General features: G+C 38.7%; 2 protein-coding genes across 5 annotated transcripts; one reads left to right on the top strand and one right to left on the bottom strand.

Annotated features, from left to right (window-relative positions):
• Nucleotides 1–14954: 14954 nt before the first annotated feature.
• LOC115755427 (peroxisomal 2,4-dienoyl-CoA reductase [(3E)-enoyl-CoA-producing]-like) lies at nucleotides 14955–17495 on the bottom strand. Its single transcript, XM_030694826.2, has 5 exons — nucleotides 17126–17495; nucleotides 16860–17019; nucleotides 16475–16644; nucleotides 16161–16380; nucleotides 14955–15404 (listed from the first exon to the last, which is right to left on the bottom strand). The coding sequence occupies exons 1-5, from the start codon at nucleotides 17309–17311 to the stop codon at nucleotides 15256–15258; spliced, it is 885 nt and encodes a 294-aa protein (XP_030550686.1). The 5' UTR covers nucleotides 17312–17495; the 3' UTR covers nucleotides 14955–15255.
• Nucleotides 17496–20286: 2791 nt separating this feature from the next.
• Nucleotides 20287–26892, top strand: LOC115755398 (potassium transporter 10-like). Of its 4 annotated transcripts, XM_048285165.1 has the most exons (8): nucleotides 20287–21181; nucleotides 21524–21749; nucleotides 22042–22287; nucleotides 23067–23117; nucleotides 23214–23468; nucleotides 23560–23727; nucleotides 25006–25260; nucleotides 25735–26892. In XM_048285165.1, the coding sequence occupies exons 1-8, from the start codon at nucleotides 21056–21058 to the stop codon at nucleotides 26778–26780; spliced, it is 2373 nt and encodes a 790-aa protein (XP_048141122.1). In that variant the 5' UTR covers nucleotides 20287–21055; the 3' UTR covers nucleotides 26781–26892. The 4 variants fall into 4 exon arrangements, with proteins under 4 accessions (XP_048141122.1, XP_048141121.1, XP_048141123.1 ...); XM_048285164.1 differs by having other exon boundaries at nucleotides 23067–23468; XM_048285166.1 differs by lacking the exon at nucleotides 20287–21181 and having other exon boundaries at nucleotides 21611–21749; nucleotides 22161–22287; nucleotides 23208–23468.
• Nucleotides 26893–27183: the final 291 nt, after the last annotated feature.

The raw sequence follows: 27183 nt of genomic DNA, 5'->3' as shown, positions 1-27183 counted from the left end.
CCGAATCGTCAGAGCTCCCATTTATAGGGAGCCAGCAACACCTAGCACGTGTTTCCCCATTTCAGTAAAAGTCGTCCAGGTTTCACTTGAATTCTAGAAAAGGCATACGGTAGCAAGAGAAGGTCCCGTTGACTGTCAGTAAAAAGGGAGATTTTGTTGGTGTTACTGCGCAATAAAGAGGGCACAGAGAAATTTCTCCGCAAGATCCCCCATTTTTCCATGTGCACACGCAATCACTGTAATTAGACGTGGACGGTTCCGGTTCCGATTTCTAAAAAAGGTGGAATCGGAACCGGCCCTTGAAGGGCCGGTTCCTAAGCCCCATGGTTATTTTTCCCCCGGCCTCCTCCCTTTTTTTTTTTAAAAAAAAAAACCGGGTTGGAACCGGAACCGACCCTTGAGAGCGGGTTCCAATTCCAGGTTGGAACCATGGGCCTAGTCAACAGGTTGGTTCAGGACCGGTCAACAGGCCGATTCCGAGCCCACAGTTCATTTTGGCCATGTCTAACTGTAATCCTTTACTTGAAATGCAAAGGGTTTTCTGGACTGCCCCCCATATACCAATTTCTCTTGAGGAGTGTGACACCATCAAATAATGACGTCATCATGTACTGGCCATTTTTATTAAATGAATTGGACTGTGCAAATATAAAATGTCTAAGAGACCATACCAAATGTGTACACTACAGACTGAGTTGTCAGATGAAAACTCGGTCACTCTTTAATGGTATGACCTCTCACATTGCTAATAGATTCTTCAAAGGAAGCATCCCCATTTGAGGACCCTACATGCTTAATTGCTCATGAAACGTCATGCCTAGTACGATTGGATCTGCTTCCTCAGGAATTATCTAATAGAAAACCTAGGGAACACATATAATTTTCCATCATTAAAAGAGAGACAGATGAATAATTTTGCTTCCTTTGACCCTCGCTACGCTTCAGGCGAGCACCAGCGTCGCCCAAATCTGGACCCCCTTGCCCTATGAGGCCTCGCCCTAGCCTACCGAGGACCGGCGACTCTTGCCCAGCAATGAGGGGCGGCATCGGTGCTCCACCGACGCCCGGCATTCTCTTTCTTTCTTTTTTCAGTTTTGTTTTTTTGATATACAATTCTAGCTTTTTTTTTTCTTTTTTAGCTTTAAAATAATTTTAAAAAAGGAAAATCAATGATTATGAAAAAATTAAATCATTATTAGTAAATTGTCCACGTTAACGCCGACATCCATGTCAATGATTTCATGCCAAAATTGGCAGAATAGACTCAAATGACAAAATATGAAAAGGTTTAAGATTCAATTTGCAAAAGTACAAGTTTTAGGGCTGAATTGGTAACTGTGCAATAAATTTATGACTTTTTGAACAATTTTCCCAAGAGATTCCCACCAGGTAGCCAACTTGCTGCGAGGTCCTTGAAGATGTGAGTGGTAAAGACAAGACTAATTGTGCATCCTACTTCCCATTATTTTAGTTAAACGAGAAGTAAAGCTCGCTTAAGGTCCATTTACCCCTTCGTTCAATCGGATTCTTCCCACTTGTTTGTCCAAAAGAACATGACCTCTCCTCCACTTATTAATGTTTGACATGGTCAAACAAAAATTTCCTCTATGACATCACGCCTATGTCCAAACATTGGAGCTTCCAAAATAAAATAAAATGAAAAATTGGTCATAAAAACTAAGTAGCGTCGACATCGACGCGACATGACATACCGGCACATCATGTCTCAAAATTAGAAAATTTCAACATGTTGGGATATGTTGTATATTAAATGTATATTTTTATATCATGTATCATATGTATATATAAATATCAGCGGTGGATTTTTCCTTCTTTTTCTTCTTTTTCTATTAGAGATTAATGATAATATTTTATTTATTTATTTATTTATTTATTTTGGGGGGATGGCTTGGTATGTTTATTTTGGTTTGACTGGATATATAACTTAAGCATATAGTTTTTGATGAATTTATATTTTGACTTCTAATTTATTGAAAATACTTAAAATTGACCTCGTACATGTCAAAATAGCGTGTCAAGATACTGTGTTTGCGTGTCATTGGAGTGTCTGGAGCATTAACCACGTGTCGATCTCATGTAGGAAAGTATTGGACACGATACGACACAAAGGCCCCTAGAGGACGTCGGTACTTCCTAAATAAAAGGTTGTCCCGTCTAGCGAAAACCATTAATTTAAACCCTTCACATTGGTGCTGATGCTAGCAAACGAACTTACGTGGTGGGTGCACGTGTTACTGATCTCCAAGTCAAGCGTTGACCAAATTGTGTTTCACGCTCCTAACCTAAAGGCGAGTAATTGACGGACCAACCGGGACCAGAAGGCAGCCTTGGCGAGAATTTTCTTAAGTCAATTCCCATTTTGAATGTTTTCCAGATGGTCAACTACAAGACCACCCTTTTTCACAATCGAGGCACCTGCCAAATAGCACGCGTTTTTGGTTCGATTCTGAAATATTTGGATTTTCTTTTGGTTAGGACCCGGTCATATCTATCTTAAACTAATTTCGATACACCACGCTAAGCCCATCGTCTCTAGTTCTTCATAAGGATGACATTTTTGTCCAAAGCGACATGAATCTCTTACCCGATTAACTAATTTGTCTAAGGGTTTGATATCTAGGTTGGTCCTTCTTTTTTTTTCCCTAACGAATCTTAGACTAATTTTTCGTGCATAGGATTAAGTTCACCCTCCTCAACCCACATAAGTGCGGCATTTATGTTGAAATCAAGAGAATCACATGATTCACTATTTCTTGAGGTGAAAACTCAACATTTCATCAAGTTAGGCTCTTGCAAAGACAAAGATTACTAAAGGTCAAATTGGTAATGATTTTGATTTTCCGATTCCGTTACCCGAAACAGAAAAGGATGAGAAACATGTTTAGTAACATAAAAGACTCTGATTCTCACATTCCCTGATTCTATTTCAGGAACGGATTTGGAGTAGAAACAATAAAAAAAAAATTGTTTATTCTTTATTTCAGAATCATTTTTGAGAAACAAGGGGAGAATTACCAAACCTATTGTAATTGTGCTAATTGAGTCCTAAACCTAGTCCATTTGACTGACCGATGCTAACGTGATGCAGCCGAATCTAACATGATAAAATTTTTATATTATTTTATATTTTTATTTTTAATAATTTTTTCTATCATTTGCCAATTTAGTTCGTTTGGTTGGCCGAAATTGACGTGGAAAATTTTTAATAATTTTTTCATTCTTTTTTAATTTTTTATTTTTTGTTTAGGCCGGTAACCTTGCCAGCCATCGGTCGAGGAGGGGCCGAGGGTCGGCATGGCTGTCGGTCCAAACCAAGAAAGAAGAAAAGAAAAAAAAGACAAGAAAATGTTATCACAAAAATAAAAACAATTAAAAAATCTAAAAATATTAAAGTTATTATTAAAAATTTCACAAGTTAGCGTCGATAGGCCAAATGGACTGAATTGACAGAATTGCAAAAAGATTAGGACTCAGTTGGAAGGAAAAAAAGTTGAAGACTCAATTGTACTTTCGTAATAAATTTAGACTTCTAACACACTTATCTCATGAAATGATGTCGGGCACTGAAAAAGGCCATCGACTACATGAGGTGGAAGCTGTCAACCAAGTTTTACCCCTTCTTTTTACACAGATCATTATAATCTGCGAGAAACAAACTCGATTCTCTTGAAACAGTAAGATGATAAAGTGTACCAGTTCCCTTCATTAAATCAAACATTCCTTTTCAGATTGATTTTGTTGACTATTTTTTCCCTTATGAGGATGGAACATAAGATGGTGTGAAAGAGTCGATGCTTTCTCCGCGTGGAGAAACTGTTCTATCCAAGGGTTTGTCACTAGGAGGCACCCTACATAAGAAGCTTGATATTCAATGCAGTCATACTATAGAGAAACCGCGACATGTCATGCACTGTAAAATAATCAAAAAGTTTTAAATAGTTTTATGTTTTTTTGGCTAGAAAAGAAGTTTCTAGACAGTTAAATAAGTGCTCGATTTAACATGTATTATGCTCTTTTAACACTTCTCTGCTCATATACGCATAAATTTGGTCTAGGACTTAGCGTAAAAATTGATTATAATCGGGGAAACCAATGAAAAGTTTGGGGAGATCGGCGCAGATTGGAACAATGTTAAATAACTTAAAATTTTGTTTTTCTTTTCTTTGGCTCGGCAAGCAAAAGTTTATTTATCATGAATCGAGCTATACATCATAGTCCATCCAAGCATCAGACTAAATAAAACTAATCCCCGACCCCACAAAGGGCATATTAGCAGATTGAGAAGTGGAAGAAATCTGCTGAGAAATGCGAGCCAGCTAATGAAACTACGTTTTGTCGAGTTCTTAGTAACTTAAAAGCTATAAATTGTCGAGTTCTCCACCTATTTACGGGTTAATATTCAAAAAAACCTCCAACTTTAGCATTTGTCCCAATTATATCCAAAACTTTTTTGTCTCGTAAAAAAAATCCAAACTTTTATTTTTGTTCCAATTCTAGCGGCCTAATAGCAAAAAAAAAAAAAAAACTGAATTTTTACTTTTGTCCTAATTCTTTTGGCTAATACACAAAAGACCCCTCAAATTTAGTATTTGTCTCAATTATATCCAAAACTATTTTGTCTCATAAAATTTTTTTAATTTTTACTTTTGTCCCAATTCGACTGCCGTTAGCCTTCTGTCTATATTCGCCATTAATAAATCTTGCATGGCATTTCCACGTTATTAATGAATTACACCGCATCAAAGATAACATGAAAAAAAACCTCTTACTTCTCTTCTATTGTCTGCTTCCTCTATACATTGGCGGTAGAAACAGAGCCACTCAAATGGCACGTTTTGGATTGTCCCTAGCACTCAACAGCCCAAAGAACATCTAGACGTGGAGATCTAATTATTTGGACCGACAATCTCAAGTCTCGTCATTCATGAGATTTGTGGTGATTATGGACAGAAGGCTAATGATAGAGGTGGCAAAATGGGTTCAGAACCCATATTTGATGGTGGTGGATCAAAATTAGGTTGGCTTAAGTGATTAAGTGGGTCATAAATGGGTTACTTAGAAACTTAATGGGTCATAAATGGATTTTAAATGGGTTATAAATGGGTTAGGTAAGAAAACTATCTTAAGAGAGTCATAAACAGGTTTTGCAAATATTTTTAAAAAAAATAAATTTTATTTTTATTATTTTAATAACTTATTTTAATTTTAATTTTTCTTTTCTTTGTTTCTTGTCTTTTATTCCAATTTTATTTTTCCTCCTTCCTTGGCCATTGCTGAGGCCAAGTGACCAACGGAGAAAAGAGGAAGAAGGAAAAGAAATTTTTTATTTTTTTAGAGATTATAAACATTATTCATGATGTTTTAGGGATATAGTTTTTTTCAAAAATTTATAAGAAATGAATTTTCCTAAATATGATTAAATATTGAAGTGTTTGAACAATATGGGTTGTTAAATTTGTATTGTATAAAAATGGGTCAAAATGAGTTAAATGGGTCAGTATGGATAGGACCATATTCAACTCAATCCGATCTAGCCGTTTGATACCTCTAGATGAGGATGATAGAATTGAAACAAAAGTAAAAATTTTGGGTTTTTCATAAGAAAAAAGGTTTTGGATATAATTGGGACAAGTATTAAAGTTGGAGGTGTCTCCGGTATTTTGTCGATAGAATTTGGACAGAAGTAAAATATGGGGTTTTTTATGAGACAAAAAAAGTTTTAAATATAATTGGGATAGATGCTAAAGCTGAGGGTTTTCCTAGATATTAGGCTCCTATTTACCTTCATTTTATAATCCCTTCTAATGGAAAATATTTAATGGTTAGATAGTACCACGTCAGCACCTAAGGTGGCATGTATTTTTCCTACTCTCGTAAGTTGACATGTGTCTTCCATAACACATCAGCAGCATGTGTGGTATACAATAAAAATAATCAAATTTCATTTTTTTTTTCATCTCGATTCTTCATTCTCCATTCAAAGCTCTTTGAGCGTCATCACCGGCAAAGCCCTCTTACCTTGTCGCCATTGGCAACTAAGGTGGGTTCAATTGGATATGCTGATGAGCTCGATTTGGGCTCCATCTTTACAATCTCCCCGAGTAAAGGTATCGGACTTCTGCTGCATGCTCCCAACAAATGCTAAATCAGCAAACTTCCAGATCTAGAGATGGCAATGGCAGCTCATCCATGGCCGCGAGCAATGACGAAGAGGCGTCAACGGAGACACGCCGGCCTAGTGACAGAGCCTGCAACAACACCGCTGGTCCATATGTGGAGCTATGCCTCCAGATCTAGCTTACGAACTTCCAAATCTAGAGCTGGTGATAGTGTCTCGGGGTGGCTTGGCTTGGACGAGCGATGCCAGCGACGGCCATGGATGGACGGGTCTCTCCGAATTCTCTAGGCAACGAAGCAAGCTTCAATGGCTGAAAGATCTCTCCAAACTTTATTTTTTTTATTTAATTCCACATCAATTTACATGTGTCAATACATAAGTGAATATAAGTAAAACAAAAAATTATAGCACATAATCATTGACGTAGTGATATCAAACTACCGACTATTTGCTCCCTTCCAATGATCATTGCCATATTTCCACAACCATTTGGTTATAGCAATTTATATTTGATTTTCGCTGTCATTAAGGATTGGAAGAAATCTCTCTTTCTTTTTTTTTACGGTCAATTCGTGGAAGAAATCTTTAATATACATCCAAAAAGTAGAGAACAAGTCAGTTCGTTTAATGTCAAACTTGGTGTGCAGTAATGCATGTGTCTTCTCCACTCGTCTCCAAGAACGTCTCAGCAAGCTGGCTATTCAAAACCACGTAGGAAGGACATAAATTGTCGTTCGATGAACACCATGATGACCTAAGGCCGCTTACATCACTTCTCTTGACACCGACAAGACAACCAGTTATATTGCAGAGGACGGGGCACTTCTCAATGTATCTTATTCTTCTTCTTCTTGTTCGTTTTTCAACGTGAGTAAAACTAGGGTTTTCTCTTTTGCTTGATAAATGCATTTAAAAATTAATTTATCATTTGGAACTGGATATGTTATCGTGCATCTATCCTAGACATATACTATTTCCTCTCAGGTAAAGTAAAGGAAAAAAAACAATTTGCAGACTCCTACCCTTTTCACTCTTTTCGGACAAATATTGTATACATATGGGATATAGCTTAAAATTTTAATTAATGACTTTGAGGTGCTCCTAAAATATAAATGTTTCTGAAATGAGGACTTTCGAGTTTCGAAGGACCACCCTTACCTTATTCTCTCTAATTCAAACATTATCTCTAACATAAAAAATTTTCTCGAACATAAAATGTTTCTGAAATTAGGACTTTGGGGGGACCGCCCCTCTTTTCTCTCTTCCTGATTCAAACATTATCTCTAACATAAATTTCTTCGGGAGAATTACCAAAAAAATTTTAAACCTATTGTAATTATGTCAAGTTCAATCTTAAATCTTTTATGCGTCCATCCAACCAATTTGATTGAAAATCGCTGACATGTCATTTTCAATAATATTTTAATCGCTTTTTTGATTTTTTATTTTTTTTATGTCTTTTCTTTTTCTGGCCGAGGGCGACCTTACTCTCTTTGACATGGCCACTCTTAACTCCCCAACCCCCAAACCCACCCACGCCCCCCCCTCTCAAACATTATCTCTAACATAAAATGTTTCTAAAATGAGAATTTTGGAGGGACGTCCCTTACCTCATTCTCTCCCTTTCTCTCTCTCTAATACAACATTATCTCTGACATAAATTTTCGGCAAAATGACACCTCAAGTGTCAATATTTATGTACGACGCTTACTTTAGTATCAATATTTTTTTTATCACTTAAGTGCCAAATCGGAGAAAAAAATGATCACTTTAGTGCCAATGGTGAGAAATTTCGATGATCTCATCGTAGTTGACATTTAAATAATCATTTTTCAAAAAAATCGGCACTTACGTGATTCAAAAAACGATCTCTTTAGTACCAAATCGGAGAAAAAATAATCACTTTAGTGCCAACTGCGAGAAATTCTGGGGACCTCACCGGAGTTGGCACTTAAATAACCGTTTTTCAAAAAAAAAAATTGCACTTAAGTAATCTAAAAAAAAAAAATATTGACACTTAAGTGATCCATACATAAATATTGGCAATTTGAGGTGTTCTTCTGTCATAAATTTTCTGTACGAGAAATTCTAAGAAACCGATCTATTCACACCGGTTCTTTCTATTTAAAAGCATCTCTCAACAGTCTCTCTCATACACAATGTAAACGCTTCTATCATCTCTGCCACGTGATAGGTCAAACATGAATATCGACCTTGTGGACTATTGCATATAAGCATAACATCTAGGTATACCACCCGGGGCGTCTTTATTGTTTTTTCTGGTTTTATTTTTCTTTCTTTTTTATGTCATTAAACAGAAAAGGAATGGCTTTTGGGGAATAAATGTCACATCTGTGCACATTGAATCTTCTGATAATATCAATAAAAAAGAATAATGTCATGATGAAAAAATCATAGATAATATTCAGCTTTCCCTAAAAATTGTAGCAAGATGTTCTCTATTCATGGAACTTTAGCATACGGATATGCGAACATGATGATATTACCAATTTAAGACTTTGAGACTATCTTTTCAACCCCCTCATTACCATCAGACCAAAAAACACGTTATGATATGGTCAAGCAAAAAACAATGTTTCCCATCAGACCAAACGACACGTTACGAGATGGTCGGACAAAAAAATGTGGACTTCGAGAGAGTCCCATAAATCAACACTTTCTAAGGATATTTCGGTCATTATGCGAGATTCATTATAATAATAAATTTGTCGTGAGCCGATGCTTGAGTTGCCCCCGACGGAGTTTAATCATGTCCAAATTTTTATTTTTTGTTCTTTTAATGTTACACGCTGCCTTTTGTAGCACGACTCTCAATTTGTAATTTGCGCCGGACATGAAGTAGTGAGAGTCTTTGTTATTTTTATATCATGTTATAAAGAGCTATGACAATGTGTCCATTTGAGTGCATTCTCGAGGGAGATGTTTTACAAGCCCAACCATGTTTCACGATTGAATGAAAACATATCACTGGGAATATAAAGTAATGCTCACCTTTTTAGAAAGGGATTCTTGTTACTTTTCCTTGAACTCGTGGTTATTCATTTTCTCTAATTTATTTTGGGCTGTCTAAGAATGGACCCGACAAAAGAAGGGACAGGAAAAAAAGAATGATGCAACTTCCGGTATGTTTCCAATAAGTAGCTAATTTTTGTCAACAATTTTTCCTTTTTCTTTTTCCCTTTGCTTTGACCAAACTTGCAAATCCAAATTAAGTATCCTCCATCCCCATTAGAAGAAGCCCCTCATCTCTATGGTTAACATCCGTTAAGATGACCACATCCATTGCAAATAGGGTTAATATCACGAAAAATCATAAATTGGTACATTAATAATAAATTTAATCTTTAAAAATATTTCTGGAAAAAGATTCACTCACGCTCTTTCATTAATAAATTTTGAAGCTTGAGGTAAGGGCTGTGTTTGTTCTTTCTGAAAATTTTGCAACGCTCGATTCCGGCAAGTTTTAATTTCCGAGGGTTCCTTTCTTTTTCCAAGCATTTATTCACGATGTGCCCTGCACATGGGTGACGTCACCTTGCTGGCGTCACATTCGCTGTCGTCATCGCCGAGCAGGTTACAAAACTCAGTGGTGAAAGCTCGCTGAAGATTCGCATGCTCGTGAGATACGGAGGTAAATTTTGTCTCCTTGGGTGGTTCCACGATAATAAAACGCACGTGGCCTGGTAGATCCGCCTTTCCTATTTTCGGACAATCTCCACTAGACAGTACATATAAAATAACACGGTTCTCTAGGGGAGGATTTTGTCATAATAACACAAAAAGAAATCTTGCCTACAAAATTTCAACTTTTATTTCTTTTGATTTATACAAAAAAAAAATTGTATAGTTTATCTGCATTTCGGTGATAGCATCATATTTATGGCATGTAATGATTTATATTATGTCTGGGGATTTTTGTTTTCATACTAAAGATAAATAGAACCTGGTCCATCTCCTTTCACACCAATAAATTGACTTTGAAAAAAAAAAAGCATCCACCGGCCAACCATGTTGACTATTAATTAACGAAAGACCCATCCCTTGTTCTTTTGTCTGGCTTTCACACGCACGGGACCCAGCTCCACGTTGAAGATAGAGAACACTCTACGAATAAGAGGAGACTTATTTTGATAGGAGTGGAGGATACGCAATTTGGATTTACAAGTTTGGTCAAAGCAAAGTGAAAAGGAGAGGAAATACTTCGCGGGAATGAGCCACTTCTTAATATAACTTTGAAAAATAAGAAGAACAAAGGGAGCTATAGCTCTTTATAACTTAAAACCAAAATACAGCAGCTGCGTCGATTGATTTTGTAGTACCGATCCCTCTTCGTTAAGATCCATCTTAGGAGAACATGGCAACGTATAGGGAAGCTTCCAATAAATTCTTGAATTGCAATTCATGATCCAGCGCCAGAAAGTAGAAATTGAGCGTTGTGCTACCGAGATGAAGGGTCGGTATGTATTTGAAAACATTTGTTGCTTAAACTTCTTTTGAGGCGTAACTTACGCATCGGCTCGTGACGAATTTATATTATTATAACTGGTCTCATATAGTGATTAAAATATCATTAATAAGCGTTGACAAATGAATTCCTAGAGATCTGCGTTTTTTTGTCCGACCACCCTCGTAACGTGTTATTTGTTTTGATCGAAATGATGGGATCGAAAAGTAACATTGACAATGGCAATGCTATATCTTCAAATATTTATATGCAAAAGCTCCATCAATTAAAGAAAAAAAGTCTTGCCACACTGTTTAGGAGTCATTGCCCACATGAATGTTGATCTTGATCATTTGGACCGTTATCATCACCATCACTATTGCTATTATAAATATTAATTAAAAAATTTAAGATTGAATTGATCGCTACACAATGAAAAAATGTGGACATAAACTATAAAAACCCTATGGTATCCAAAGGGCGCTGTCTCCTTGAGACCCCCACTGGAGCAAGACTCCCATATTTTTCTGTCGATTGGAAGTATAAACCACATTCCAATATTAACTATAAATGAACTAAGTGTTATGTAAATCCTAGACACTAGATAAAAGAACAAGGGATGGGACTTTCGCTAATTGGTGGTCAAAATGGTAGGCCGGTGGATTTTTTTATGTAAATGTAATGGCGTGAACGCATATGGACATGTTCAATTTGTTCTAGTATAAAAAAAAATTCCCATAAAAACAATAATTGTAGAATAGCATAAAAAAATATGCTATCTCTGACATGCATGCAACCTATAGAAGTCTTTGTCTACTAATTGGTACAAAAATCATTATATTATGTTATTAATGTAAAATGAAAGATCTTCTTGAATACAGGTTGGTTACAATACAATAGTAAAATAAGGAAGAGAGAGGAGAATGACGACATCGCCAAAACATTGTCTTGTAGAGGCAATGCTTAAAGATGGCTCTGTTATAGTATATTATGCAAATATAAACAGATTAGAACCTCTCTTGCATAAAGTATAAGACGAATTAATTCAAAAATCCGATATAAGGCGAGAAGAGATGATTATAAATGTGAAGATGGATAAATTGTATATTTGGATCCTAGAATGTATAATTATCTATCCACCGTGAATTGATCGGGAAATTTAACTTCACATTTTAGCAAAAAGTAAAAATTAGAAAGTCCATGAAGCATTCAAAAAGTCACGTATTTCTTTCTTAAATTAAATAGGTTATTTCTAAAATCAATATAGATAAATGGTGTGTAGCAAGATAAACTATTAGACATATTGATTTTATAAAGTCACATGGACATGCAAGGTTTGCATTGTCTATACGACTTAAGTACAAAGGTTTTATCTTGATTATAAGGCAATAATCCCATATTTTTGCTAAAGAAAAAAAAATTCTCTTACAATAATTTGAAAGAAACAAAACCAGTTGCAATTATTCTAGGCAAGATTTTTTCTTGTCATATTATGATGAAATCCTTCCTTATTAATTACGCTTAATGTCTTTTTATAATAATAGGCAATTGCTATTATAAAATAACTCATTTATAGAAAGAATTATAGGCAATTGCTTGTCTCTACACAATATTGAACCGGCTCGCCTAGAGAATCGCGTTATTTTCTGTTTACCGTTGAATCGAGAAAGTCTGTCCTTTGACCCAAAAAAAACAAAAAAGTCTGTCTGAAAATAGGAATGGCAAGTCTGCGCGGCCACGTGTGTTTTGATCATCGAACCGAAGACTACAAAATTTACCTCGAATCTCACAAACATGCGAATCTACTGCGAGCCTTCACCATGTGATTGTGACCTGCTCAATGATGACGAAAGCCAGTATGACGACAGCAAGGTGACGCCATCCACGTGTCCGCCACACACGGTGGACAAATCACTTGGAGTACACAAATGAAAAAAAAAAAAAAGAACAACTAGAAAATTAGAACTTGCTGGAATGAGCCTTAAAAATTCTCGAACGGGACCGACACGAGGCCCATACCTCAAGCTTCAGGTTCATTTCAATGAGATTTTTCTTTCCTGTGAAAGAAGTTTCGAGGGATGTAGCGAGCTTGAAGTGACAATTTAAAATGAATTTTGTTGAACATGAAGATGCCGATAGCACGTTAAAGATAGAGAAAACTCGACGAACGAGAGGGACTCTTTTTTTTTTTAATAGGAGTGGGGGATACTTTTAGATCTGCAAGTTTGGTCAAGGCAAAGGAAAAATTTGGAAAATAGTTGACAAAAAACTCGGTACTTGTTGGAAATATAACGATGTTATGTTCCTTTTTTTTTTTCTTGGGTGGAATATATAGATAACGATTTAAGCAAAAAAAAAAATTATAATATGCAGTAGTACATATGATATCTTGTGCGTTCTTATTTCCGAACTTGAACTCTGGGGCAACTTGAAGTGATTTGGTGAAAGACAGCTTCCAATGATACTGATCGATCTTCATAACATGGATTCCATCTTAAATGAGAACATGGCTGCACAAAAGGAAGCTTCCTATGTATTCTTGAATTGCAATTCATGTAAAGTGGCCAGGAGTTCACATCGTATTTGGCGCCAGAAAGCAAAAATTGAGAATCGTGCTATATAAAATGAGAAGCCAACATTTAATTAAAAGAATAAAGAAAAAATCAGGCATTGATTAAGCGTCTTCTGAGGCGTAACTCGCGCATCAGCTCGTGACGGATCCGTGTTTTGATAATGAGTCCGACATGATGACTAAAATATTACTAGTAAGCGCTAACAGATGAATCTTTATAGATTTGCATTTTTTTTTTTTGTCCGACCATCCTCGTAACATGTTTTTTTTTTCTTTTTTGGTCGAAAGTAACATGTTGTTTGCTCCACGGTAGTCTTGAGAAAGGCAATAATATATATCTTCACATATCCAAATGCAAGAGTTTCATCGACCAAAAGCATCTTGTTGCACTTTTTGAGAGTCGTGACAATACCGCTTGAAAGATGCTAGCGACAACGTTGGGACCTAAATAGCTTATGTAATTTGTATGAAGACACCGTAAAGAGTAATTGGACATTTCCATTAATCATCTTTGCATAATGCCATAATTATTACTATTACTATAACTATTATTACCATTACTATTATAATTACGACAAGGTTAAATGTGCACCGACATCGCATTCATTCCCCCAAAATGGGCATGCCGTTTTTGTTTAATTTCCACGTAGAGAGAGAAAAGTATAACGTGAGAAGGAAGAACAAAAAGCAATGACCTTGGTGACGGCGCATATGACACATCCCATCAAAATCGTCGTTCCCACTATCTAGAACGCGAACAAATTATTCAGGAAAATTAAGTAACACATGGATGTACGCGTGGGTATGACCACGATGTCGGAAACTCTTACAATTTTTTGGCCGAAATTGTCGGATATGATTGTTTTTGTTCTGGAAAGACGCGTAATGTCATGTAAAGCAACATGAATAATTTTCAAATTTCAGTCAATCGGGTGGAAATTTAATCCGAAAAATTAAATTAAATTGAGTCATGTGGACGGGAATAGGGCCTACTCATCTAATCGCGATTGGTTGACCATCATTTAAGAATGCTGACATTATTAAAATCTATTGTAACTGGACAAAAGAACAAGGGATGGGACTTTCGCTAATTAATGGTCAAAATGGTAGGCCGGTGGATTTTTTTTTATGTAAATGTAATGGTGTGAAAGCATACGGACATGTTCAATTTGTTCTAGTATAAAAAAAAAATTCCCATAAAAACAATAATTGTAGAATATCATTAAAAAATATGCTATCTCTGACATGCATACAACCCATAGAAGTCTTTGAGTCATGTGGACGGGAATAGGGCTACTCATCTAATCGCGATTGGTTGACCGTCATTTAAGAATGCTGACATTATTAAAATCTATTGTGAAACAGAGAAGCGGGTAAAAATTTATAGGACAAGGAGCGCCAAATCATAGATTGCTATGACACATTAAATTGAATTGAGTCGGGTCAAGCTCAAGCACGCGAAACACTTTGTATGGATCGACCTTTGAGATAGCCGATTTGAAGTGAGCTAATGAGCCTCGTGTAGCAACTCGTGTCGACTCAACTCTATGCTCATCCATACCCGCAAAACGCAACCGCAACCCCTCGGTTTAAACACGACATGATAATAATACAGGTCTAAATATTTAGCATTAGATGAGATAAAGAGTTCAATCGGCAGCAAACACAGCAAGCTGCTATTTGACTGGGCTGAATCCGGTGGCCATTTGGGTCTCTCTCCTTTTTTGGGCCTTGGCATCAAGAATCTGACAAAATGCGAAAGCCCATACAAGATTTGAATAGGAAATGGAGTTGGGAAAAGCACTGTTTTATCACTGTCGAGTGAATGCTATGATTCAGTTTTTCACAGTACACTGGGCTTTAGATGATTTCTTCTCCCCCAGATCAATGAATTAGGGAGGAGTCAGTTCATTCTTCCAACAAACAGGAAGCAGAGCGATATGCCGGGGCAGGGGATGGGAAAAGGAACAGCTCCGAAGAAAGAAACGGGGGTTCCCGCCCTAGTGTTGTTATGCAATTCTATTACAAGCACACATAGATCAAAGAAGTGAGCATCATGCACCGACAAGTGTTCGCTAACTACAGCTTGCTCTTCGGAACCCCGACATCTCTGGACCTCCTCTCCACGGCTCTGGAAAGTCGCCTCACCTCGTCTTTGGGAACATGGCGTGGTGCGCTCAGCCATGATCCTCCATCTACAATCATTGTCGTTCCGTTGATGAACTTCCCTGCCATTACCAGAAAATGCATATGAACAACCATATCCTTCCGTTTCTGGCACTCTCTTAACGCAAGGATTGGTGCCCTTCCAACACAAACATCTCATCATCTCAATGCACAGATACGGTAAGTTGAGTTCATATATCATCCATCGAGCAAATGACTCGAGTTTTTTCGTTGTTCAATTGTTAAACTATGAGTCGTTCCAACTTGAGAATACGATTTTCATGAAGCATGAAGATTCATGAATGCATCAGAGAGTAGCAACAGAGAAATTACAAAAGCACTCAAAGCAAACTGAACAGCACGAAGGAGTGGTTATGTATGCAAGCAGGAAGCAGCTAAAAGAGTTCCATCACAGCACTGAAATGCCAACCAATGTGTCCATTATAAACAGATGGCCAACAGAACCAGCTCAACGGCCAATGAGGACCAGATTGATATTCAGCTTTCTTTCCTGATTTGGCAGTTCCATCTGTGGTTTATCATTCACGTACATCAATTAGATCCTCCTATTTAGCTTATGTCGGTATAGCAGGAACACGATACAAACATCTTAAGCATCTCGAATGAGATTTCAGATGCAATGACAATTTGAGGGATGGAATTTTAACATTGTATTTTTCTACATCACGTAAAACAAAGAGTTCCAGCAAAACAAAGCTGAAAAGAAGACACTACAGCACTGATTTTAACAGGGAAAACCAAAGCAAAAGGGCGAATTTTGCTGAGACATGTTTGAGCAGCTGAAAAAGATTACAAACCTGCATCAGATGCCAGATAGATAGCAGCCATGGCAATGTCCCATTTCTCCCCGAGCTTAAAGAGCGGCATTTGCTCTCTGCTGCTCAGAACTTCGCCAGGCGCAAGTTTGCTTGCGCCTGGCGTGTCATCAATAGGTCCTGGTGCAATCCCATTGACTCTTATGTCATAATCCGTCCCCCATTCCAGTGCCAAGCTTCTTGTAATGCTATCGACAGCCGCCTGTGAAGAGCTTAATCGGTAAGCAACTCCAACGCAATTTGAGTCAGTACTTTGCGAATAACAAGAAAATGGACTGAACCGATCACAGCCAAACCTTTGCAGCGGATACATGGATCTGGTACCAAGACGCTGTGTAGTGCAAGGTTGCGCTGATATTTATGATCGTGCCCCCGCAAGACGGCTCCTTTCCAGGACCGCCTTTCTTGAGATACTTGAGTGCTTCATGGCACACGGTGAAAGTGCCGACCGAGTCTATGTCAATGACTGCAGAAACCAATCATAGGGAAAACAGATCATCTAATCTAATACAATACTTCACACCTTATAAATCTCAATCCTCATCTGCACAACCATAGCAATTAACTAGCATAATCACAAGAAGAAAAAGGAAAAGAATAGAACCTTTGACCAAATCCTATTCTGATTCATCTTTCACTACATGTTAGTGGCAACAACTGGGACAAGAGAAAGAACAAGACCTGTACGAAACCCGTTGGGAGACAAATCCTCGGCCGGGACTAGGAAATTGCCAGCCGCAGCATTCACCAGAATGTCGAGCCTCCCAAAGCTCCTGATGGTCGATTCCAGAGCTCTGACGACGTCGTCTCGCTTGCGAACGTCTCCTTCCACTCCGATTGCCTGCGGCAACAGGGACGACACCCCCCCAGAGACTTAATCATCAAACAGCAAAAGAAAGGAAAGATTTTGAATTGCTTGAAGAAAGAAAGACGGAATTTTTAGTTACGGGAATGCCGTGGAAGTGGAGAGCAGCGACGGCGGCGTCGAGGACGTGCTTGCGGCGGCCCATGACGGCGACGGAGGCTCCATGTAAGCCCAGCTGGCGCGATATCTCGAACCCGATGCCCGACCCGCCTCCCGTCAGCAGCGCCACTTTGCTCTTCAACACTTCCGGCTTGAATGGAGACTCCATATGGAACACCCCTTTTCTCCTGCGACGCTCGGAGAAGACGATGAACAGGGACGAAAGAAGAACGATCCCAGTAGGAAGATGGCGTTTGTCTGTCGCCGGATCGGGCAAGAATCGTGGGTCGACCGGAAACAGCTGGATGGGGCGATTCTTTTTGGGCTACTACAGGACAGGACAGGATTGGAGAGACGTCCGGCCGTCCTGTTCCTTGACTTTCGCTCCACCAAAATCAAATGGTATATGCTGTTTCGGTCAATTCCGAAGCGTGCAAAGACCCACCGAGCTTGTCCTGTTCGAGAAGCGGTTCTTGAATCGGTCTCCATGTGAGTCGATTCGGATTCAGAGCCCATCTCCAATCTCGAAAACGAGCATCTTTTGAATCGATTTTCCTACTCGTGAAAAGGGTCGAAAGGGATCGTTCTCGCATAAGAACAATGTTCATGCAGAATTCATCAAAGAAAAAAAACTTTTATCATCAAGAATATAGGTGAGTGTCGGACGTGCCAAAATCCATTCCAAATTCTTCATCCTTAGATTCCATTCATATTCATGCTCGATCATGCGTTGCCTCTTCCAACAGAGATTTGGAAGGACGTTCCTTTCATTTTTTTAAGACAAATCAAACTCTGCTGAATTCCATTACTGAGGTGCTACAGCACCCCACCAACCACCAACGTGGACTTCAGTTCCATCTCCAGCAGCCACTGGGATGCCATCCGCCTAATCCTAATCTTTGCAAGAGACGAAACAGCAACCTCGACATCAGCTAAGTAGGAAGAGTAAACTTACTTTAGGTAGAATGGCAAATGAAAGAGGCATTGATTACTATGGCTTTAGACAATTTTTTTTTTTTTGTAAGAATACTATAGTATGATCTTTAGATGTGTTATGCGCGGAATATTCCTTCTTGTGGAGATAGGTCCTACTTTTTTCTCTTTTCTTTTTTTATCAACCACCATGGATGTCACGTTATAAGACAAGCAATAGGCCATCTTCATAATGTAGGGAGAATTTTGCTGCCGGAAATTCAGTGATTGAACTTCAGCTACACACATTATTAATCTAGCACATGCTCCTTTTGGGAAATATAGGTAACAATTATTACTATTCGACAGAATGAAAAGTTGGTGGGCAACATATGTTGTGCATTAATGGAGAGCATGGACATCTGAAATTAAACAGAAAAGAAAAAAGCTAATCTTTTGCTGTTGAAATGGTTTCGCTTCAACCAGAAGTAGCTCTGTAATGTAGAATTCTACCGCCACAAGATCGACATAGTTCTTGGGAATAGCCCACATACCACACCTCAGGAGTGAGGTCAACCATCTACTCCATTCATGTTTCAAGCATGAGTGTGAGGATTGGTTTACCCTGATTGATCATTAGTCTAAAGTTACATCCGTTAAAAGATTCTATTATAATTAGCACATCTAATTTCTATGTTACAACTCTCAATTACAAGAGAAAAAGATTGTATATATCAGCAATTGGCTATCCATGAATACGTACCCGGACTACCAATAAAATACATACTCAAATTATAAAAAAATCCTCTAGCATCCCGAGGCGCTACCCCCTGCAAGTCACGTCGAGACAACCCTTGAACCTCTGCCGAGGCGATCTCCCGGATCTTCGTACCTTCCGTCGATAGGAAGTATGAACCACACTCCAACGATGCGTTAGTAGATAACGCAACCACTGCCCCCCTTTATGTGTCTGTGATGGCGTCAGTTGAAACTTGATTTTTCTGTTCGAGAGGTTCGATTTATCTTCAACGGCGACCGACGCCGACAGGATAGAGACCAAGTGGATAGAGAGATGTCGCGGCAACAACTGTCGCCCCATCAGACAAGGACCCTTTGCATCCCCCAAAAAGTTGCTGAAAAGTGGAACCAAAGAAGACAGCAGATGCACCGCACGGATGATGAAGACTCCACTTCTTAGGAGCGTCCCACGTTCGTCGTGGATGGGATACAATGAAGTCCTGCAGCTAAAGTTCATTTCCCCCCCACGCCACAACCCCCTCCCCTCCCCCCCACTCCCCCCCCACACACAACAACCATCATGCCAACCCTTGTAATCAAAACGATAAGCACGTGCGCGGACCAGAGGGTTGTCACAACCTCAAGCCCAGTCAACTGTTTCACACGTCGTTGACTTTCGGATGCAAAATTTGGAGCACGATTAAGATAGTTTTTGAACAGCCTGTGCTTGCTCCTTGGCACCGTCTTACCTCATTCGAGTTGAAATCAAACCGACGTAGGAGCACCTCATATCTGCATTTTATAATCTCGGTTTTAATGTTTGCGAAGTTCCTATAATAAATTAAGAAGATTACCCTGGACAAGTGGTATGAAGTTTTTTAATTCGAAGAGGATAAGACATTGAAAATATTTCAAAAAACAGGGGAGCAGGTGTGTAATAGAATATGGATATCATTACAGGGTCGTTAAGCAATTATTATACACGTATGCGCATATCTCAACCTATATTACATATTCTCTACTCTTTTTTTCTAGAGTTGTTCGCACGAAATAAATCTGTGATGAAAATATATGGATAGTTTTCCCTCTAAGGTTTTGAAAGAAAAAGGAGATATTTCGTGTTTGTTATTGGCGAAAACATCTTATACGTAAATACTATGACTTCCCTTTAATTAGCTACATTCCAAAATAGTCTTAGTCACCCTTGGAAAACAGGGGAAAACAGGGGAACTTTTAGAATCAAGTGTACGTGTTTCCATCAGTGAACGGACCATTACCCAGAAAAAGCAGAAAAATAGCTCATCACCTTCCCCATATGCTAGCACCCCAATGAATTCCCCAGCCTTTCGACACCACCAACCCAAAAAAAAAAAAATCCCCCAGCCTATAGCAACAAGACGTTGTGTAGATGAGATTGTTTATTATTCAATTCCTATTATTGTGCACATATATCCAACGGGGCATCACCAAAACTACGAAACTCTTCCAGGGAAATGATAAAGAACCTTCTTTTTCTTCTTCCGCACCTCTCTCTGTCTCTCCAGCTTCTTCGTCTGCCTGATTCAGTCTTTGTCCGCCAAGTTCTGTCAACTCTTTCCGGGGAAATTTTTTTTTATGGGTTTTTGCAAGTGAAGCGTCCGAGCTTTACTTTACTGTCTATCTGTTTTTTCTTGATTTTTTTTTTCCTGAAATCTGATTCTTTTTGGGTACGTTTGAAATGTAGTAAAGCTGGTTTTTCTTCTTCTTCTTTTTTGATCCAGTGACTGAGGGGTCAAGCTGATCGCTTGGTTGTTTATTTTTATCCAAACGAGCAATCTTTTTCTCCCCTCTTTTTCTTGCCTTTATGGGTTTATTGTTCCGGGGTTTGAGGTTTTGCATGCCTGCTTTATCTTTTCTTGATCAGTCTGTTGGGCCCTTTTGAGTTTTGACCTTCCTTCTATGTTGATTTCTTTGGTGGGTCTTCGATACAACTTGAATCTTCCACTTTTATTAGCTCTCCAATTGTTCACATGCGGTGTCCTGCTATTCTCCAAATTAATGGAGAACTGATGCTCAGTTCAAGCCACGGTTACTACATTGCGTGTGGTGGGTGTTTCAATTCTAGCATTAAACCTAAGTGATTAATCGAGCTTCTACATTCCAGTTGGCCTGGTTTTTAGTTTTAGATGCTTGGATTTGGTTGGTTGCCATAATTGCCCGTGTATTTGAAGAAGTGATTGGAGTGGAAAGAGGCAAAATTGACTGTATGAAATCGGTTTGAGACATGGATTCAGGAGCTGAAATTGATGAAGAGAGTGATAACAGGGGAAGTATGTGGGTTTTGGATCAGAAGCTTGATCAGCCCATGGATGAGGAGGCTGGTAGGCTGAGAAACATGTACAGAGAGAAGGTATTGATTCTCTCTTCTTCTTCTTTCTTTTTCGCATAAGCCGAGTTTGAGCATTCTAACCTTCTTTATGAGGCGGTGAATTTGTATTCTGGTAAAGCTTAAGTTACTGCTAATTCATTAAAAGTGAAGTTTCAGATCGTGGACTCCGTGTCCTCTGTACAATTTGTTATGGCCCTATGTCAATATTTGCAATGTGTTATGGCTCTAGTACTTCGTAATTGTGCTTTTACATTACATTCGGTAGGTACTACTAATGACCTGGTATATTTGGTGACCTGAAAATGGTTAGGGGCTAATAATCATTCAACGCTAACTGTGTGCTCAATACTTTCTTCTTTTCAGAAATTTTCTGCTCTGTTGCTTCTTCGGCTTTCATTCCAGAGTCTTGGAGTTGTTTATGGAGACTTGGGCACGTCTCCTTTATATGTCTTCTATAATACATTCCCGCGGGGGGTTACAGATCCGGAGGATGTTATTGGAGCTCTTTCTCTAATTATATACTCCCTGACGCTTATCCCACTTCTCAAATATGTATTTGTCGTCTGTAGAGCTAATGACAATGGTCAAGGTAAACTTATATCCCTTCTGTACTTACCCCTTCAATTTTTCTTCGTGTAACTTCTAGGGATTTCTCAGATGCATGAAATGTTAGCCTACACTTTACATTGATGAAAGAGTCTCAGTCCGTAAATCAGTGGCTTTTGTTTCTTTTGCATGATCAAATTCTTCTAGCAACATTGAGAGGCTCAGCCAAAATTTTTATATGGACCTTCATCAGCCAAAATTGTAAATGCCTTTGCTTGTGATATAGGTTTTACTCGTAGGATTTGTCAAGCGTAACTTTCGTCCTAATGGCATAGGTGGAACATTTGCTCTTTACTCCTTGCTTTGTCGACATGCGAACATAAAAACTATTCCCAACCAACATCGAACTGATGAGGAGCTGACGACTTACAGTCGTTCCACATTCCATGAACAGTCATTTGCGGCAAAGACCAAGAATTGGTTGGAAAGACGTCCTTCAAGGAAGAATGCTTTACTTATTCTCGTCCTTGTCGGGACATGCATGGTGATTGGGGATGGAATTCTTACTCCAGCTATATCAGGTGCCAATTATTCATAACTTTATTTAGATGTCAGCTATACCTTGTGCATCTGATTTCCCTGCTTAATAAATGTCTCTTCCTGTCGATATTGGTTATCGACCAAATCATTAGGAGTAGCATATTATGTTTGTTTAGTCAATAGCAACGACAATATGTGACCCCTGGATGAGAAACTGAGGTGCCTGTTGTTTGTTTTTGAGGCATAACAAGAAGTTGACCTGAAGAGTCAGTGCCGCAACTAGATTCTTGCATGAAGCCTTTTAGGTTGTAGCTTTGCCCATGTTATTCTTCAAGAACAATCCTAAGAGATCTCTAAAATCCTCAGAATCTGTAGAATACCAATGTCAGTCTTTCTTGATGATGCACTGTCCATGCCCAGTCCATCGATATTGTCAATCAGGTGACTGTTGTTGGTATCAGCAAATCTTTGGTGGAAATTTGAGTAGAGATGGTCCATGTGAGTGACTGAAATCCCATGTGCTCTTTCAAGCAAAAAATGAAATCAGCCTGGATGCGTAAATTCTCGTACTTTTGATGAGATGCATTTAAATGGAGAAAACTGCAAATTGCTTGCTGAGGGATGGATGGATAGGACAATTGTCACTAAGAATTTTCCATTTTTAATTTCTTTTCACCCTGCCTCTTTTTTGTCATAGATGCTTTTGTTTTTTCGTGAACAATTTTTTTTTGGTAAGCAGTAATGTTTTTTGGTGTCATTTTTTTCTCTTCATTTCGCTTTTATTTGATTGAGATTTTTCTAACAATACAATATGGAATAGTTCTTTCTGCGGCTGGAGGAATCAAGGTAGCCCATCCCGATGTTAGTAGCAGTGAGTATTTCCCTGAGAATCTGAACTTTTTGGCAGATAAGAACCTATATTATTTCTATTCAATCACTGAGTTCTTTTCCTCTGGTGCAGAAGTAGTCGTGGTTGTCGCTGTGCTAGTGTTAGTGTGTTTTTTCAGCATGCAACACTATGGAACGGATAGAGTTAGTTGGCTCTTTGCACCCATTGTGCTACTTTGGTTCCTCTTAATTGGAGGAATTGGTATCTATAACATTTGGAAATATGATAAGGGTGTTCTTCGGGCTTTTTCTCCTGTGTACATATATCGATACCTGAAACGTGGAGGGAAAGATCGTTTTACCTCACTCGGAGGTCTCATGCTCTGTATCACAGGTTGGATTTACTCCTTTCTCAAAGAAAAAAAAAAAGAAACGAAAAAGGTTTTAGTGGAATCGTGCTAATCCTTTTTGTGGTTAACTTGCAGGGACTGAGGCTCTTTTCGCTGATCTTGGCCATTTTCCAGTTTTGGCCGTACAGATTGCTTTTACAGTAGTTGTCTTTCCTTCCCTTCTTTTAGCCTATTCTGGGCAAGCGGCCTATCTTATGATGAACAAGGACCATGTGGTTGATGCATTTTATCGATCTATCCCAGGTTTTTGTTCAGTTTTGATCTATTTGTTGATTTAGCTTGTTTGTCCTATCAAAGTTTTCTCTGGCTTTATAACTTCATGCAAAAGAGGACTGTCAATCAAAGAGTCCTCCTTTTGGGTGCCTCTGAACTAAAGTTTAATTTGATAGCAGGTCAAACATGATTTAATTACAATTTCTCAAAACCAATCAACTTATGTATTATCTCTATAGATTTTTCAGTAATTAAGAAATGATATCTCTAAACAAGGATAATGCTGGTCCCATCAGTATTGATAGTGTATATGTATTAGCTATTTAGATGGTCTTACCACATCAGAGGTTATGCATCTGACACCACTTTATGATGGGGGACAAATAAAGATTAAACGAAAAGATGCACATGATTCTTTTTTAATTACTCTCCTCTCATACCTGTGTACTTACCGAGGTGTTGCTTTTTGACTATTGTTTGAACCAGTGATAGTGGAGGAAAACTTATCTATAAATGGCCTTAATCACCACATAGGAGTTGGTTAGTGTGTCTTCCACTTAGTTCACTTCCTGAACTGAACTGATAGCTTTCTTTCGTTTGATATTTTTCCAAGTGGACTTATTTTTGCTTTCTAAAAAGGAAGTGGTGACGATTGTATGATCAGTGGAGCCATTTTCTGGAGGTTAAGATACAAAACATTTGCTTAACTAAATCCCTGAAGCATAGAAGTGAGACACAAGGCATGGAAATGTGCATATCCGCAAAAGTCATTTTTCTACACATTTATGGCCGATTGGAAGAGAGTTTATGTATTGTTTGGATCATGTTTCAGTGTAGTGCCCAGGGTATCGTCCTGGGTCTGGTGTGTTGCGAGCCCCCAAGGCATTTATGGGTGTAGCAACTTGGTGTCGAGGAGATACCTTTTAATAAACCATTTCATTCTCGATGCTTTGAATTGTGTTTGTGTATTGTTTAAATCACAGTCTAGTGGAAGCTTATCTGTTTTAAAACTGCACTCCTCTTTTATGCATCTATAGAGTTTATGTATTGATTGGATCATGTTGCTGCTGTAATGCCAAAGGTCCTTCTCGTTTGTGTTCTGTTTAAATCACGTTCTAGTGGAAGCTTATCATCTACAAAACTGCACTCCTCTTTTATGCATGTCAAGATTTTCGGAATTTCTTTACGTTGGCAAATAGTATATTTGATTCATGCAAAGGTGGTGCACCTGCAAATATTCTTATTTACGATGTATACTTGGGAAGCAAACTTATCCCCATGTAGGCTGATGACTTCTTAATCTTACAGATAGCATATACTGGCCAGTATTCGTCGTTGCAACTTTAGCTGCTATAGTTGCCAGCCAGGCCACGATTTCTGCTACGTTCTCGATAATCAAGCAGGCACTTGCACTTGGCTGCTTTCCTAGGGTCAAAGTCATACATACATCAAAGAATTTTCTCGGACAGATATATATTCCTGATATAAACTGGATTTTGATGATCCTCTGCATTGCCGTCACTGCTGGCTTCGAAAACCAAAGTCAAATTGGGAATGCATATGGTAAGTCTTCCCTTTAACCAAATAGTTTCTTTTGTCAAATACCCAGATGTGTCATCGATCTGCATAACAAAACCTCAATTTATCTCTTGTTTAGGTTTTTAGTCTTGTAGAATTTAATAATGCTGCCCTGGAAGTAAAACCAGAAAGAAAGACATAGGAGCATCGTCCTGGGTATAAGACTGGAAGAGTAGTCTGGTCACCCTTTTAAGTGTTCCTTAGCACGCCAAAGCTATAAATTGGGCCCGCAAGCTACTGAAAAACGATATCCGGAGCCTAGTCTCATAGCCCTTTTCTGTCCCATCCTTATTATTAATAACTGACCTTGCTTGGGTGAATGTAGTGATGGTCAAGTGGTCCTAGTGCGGCAATTTCTGTGGGAGGAGCTACACAATCTCTTTGAACGTAATGTTATTGATATTTGATTGCCTGCATCAACCTTGTATCTCCTAATATCTATTTCAATTTCCATGACAGGGACGGCCGTTGTAATAGTTATGCTGGCAACCACAGCCCTCATGGTTTTGATTATGATTTTAGTGTGGCACTGCCATTGGCTTCTCGTCCTACTTTTCACTGGCCTGTCACTAATAGTCGAGTGTACATACTTCTCCTCCGTGCTCTTCAAAGTAAATCAGGGTGGGTGGGTTCCACTAGTTATTGCGGCGGCATTTCTTCTGATCATGTATGTTTGGCACTATGGCACGGTGAAGCGATATGAGTTCGAGGTGCATAGTCGGGTTTCGATGGCCTGGATTCTTGGGCTGGGCCCCAGCTTAGGACTGGTTCGAGTCCCCGGCATTGGGCTTGTGTACACAGAACTTGCACGTGGGGTGCCTCGCATCTTTTCCCACTTCATCACCAACCTTCCAGCCATGCATTCTGCTGTAGTTTTTGTCTGTGTTAAATATCTTCCAGTGTACATCGTTCCTGAAGAAGAGAGGTTCCTCGTGAAGCGGATCGGACCCAAGAATTTTCACATGTTCCGCTGTGTTGCAAGGTACGGATACAAAGACCTTCATAAGAAAGACGATGATTTTGAGAAGAAGCTCTTTGATAGTCTTTTTCTCTTCGTTCGGCTCGAGTCCATGATGGAAGGGTGTTCGGACTCTGAGGAGTATAGCATATATGGTATGCAAACTGAGAAATCAAGAGATGCCCTTATGTCTAAGAACAGCAAAGCTACTACTTCCGATGTGGACCTCACAATTTCATCGATGGACTCCATCATGCCAGCAAAATCTCCCCTGTCATGTCGGAATAGCATGACGAATTCATCCAGACAGGCGGGCAACCAAACTGAAACTGATGAATTAGAGTTTTTGAATAGGTGTAGAGATGCAGGGGTGGTGCACATATTGGGCAATACAGTTGTGAGAGCGAGCAGGGAATCAAGATTCTACAAGAAGATTGCTGTTGATTATATATATGCTTTCCTCAGGAAGATATGCAGGGAAAATAGTGCAATTTTTAATGTCCCTCATGAGAGTCTCTTGAATGTTGGGCAGATATTTTATGTATAATAGTTCTTTTGCAATTTGATGGGTAAATTAACACATGTTTTGGCTAGAACCAGATAGTGAACTCAACGCCAACAAGCATTTCCAGCATATCCATGCCTGCTGTTTGGACCAATTACCACCTTAGTTTCATTAAATATGCTCAACCGTGTAATGATTTTTCACAGTCAAGGGCTCACCAAACATTGTATTTGCCATCCAGAGTTATGTCTGTATAGAAGACAAGTTTGCTTACATGCAAGATAAAACTCAAACCAATTTGTCTATTGCGATTGAAGATTGCCGCGTCCTGGAAGACTTTTTCTCGATTAGGTGGGTCAGAGACGGTATGAAAATGCAAGGAACAAAAGCTAATAAATGCATTTTGGAAATGCACTATCCCTGTTGATTGAGATGGTGATTGTTT

This window comes from Rhodamnia argentea, chromosome 9 (genome assembly GCF_020921035.1).
Source record: "Rhodamnia argentea isolate NSW1041297 chromosome 9, ASM2092103v1, whole genome shotgun sequence".
Classification (NCBI taxonomy): Eukaryota; Viridiplantae; Streptophyta; class Magnoliopsida; order Myrtales; family Myrtaceae; genus Rhodamnia; species Rhodamnia argentea.
The sequence above is the reverse complement of the archived record's forward strand: the minus strand, read 5'-3'. Positions and strand labels throughout refer to the sequence as shown.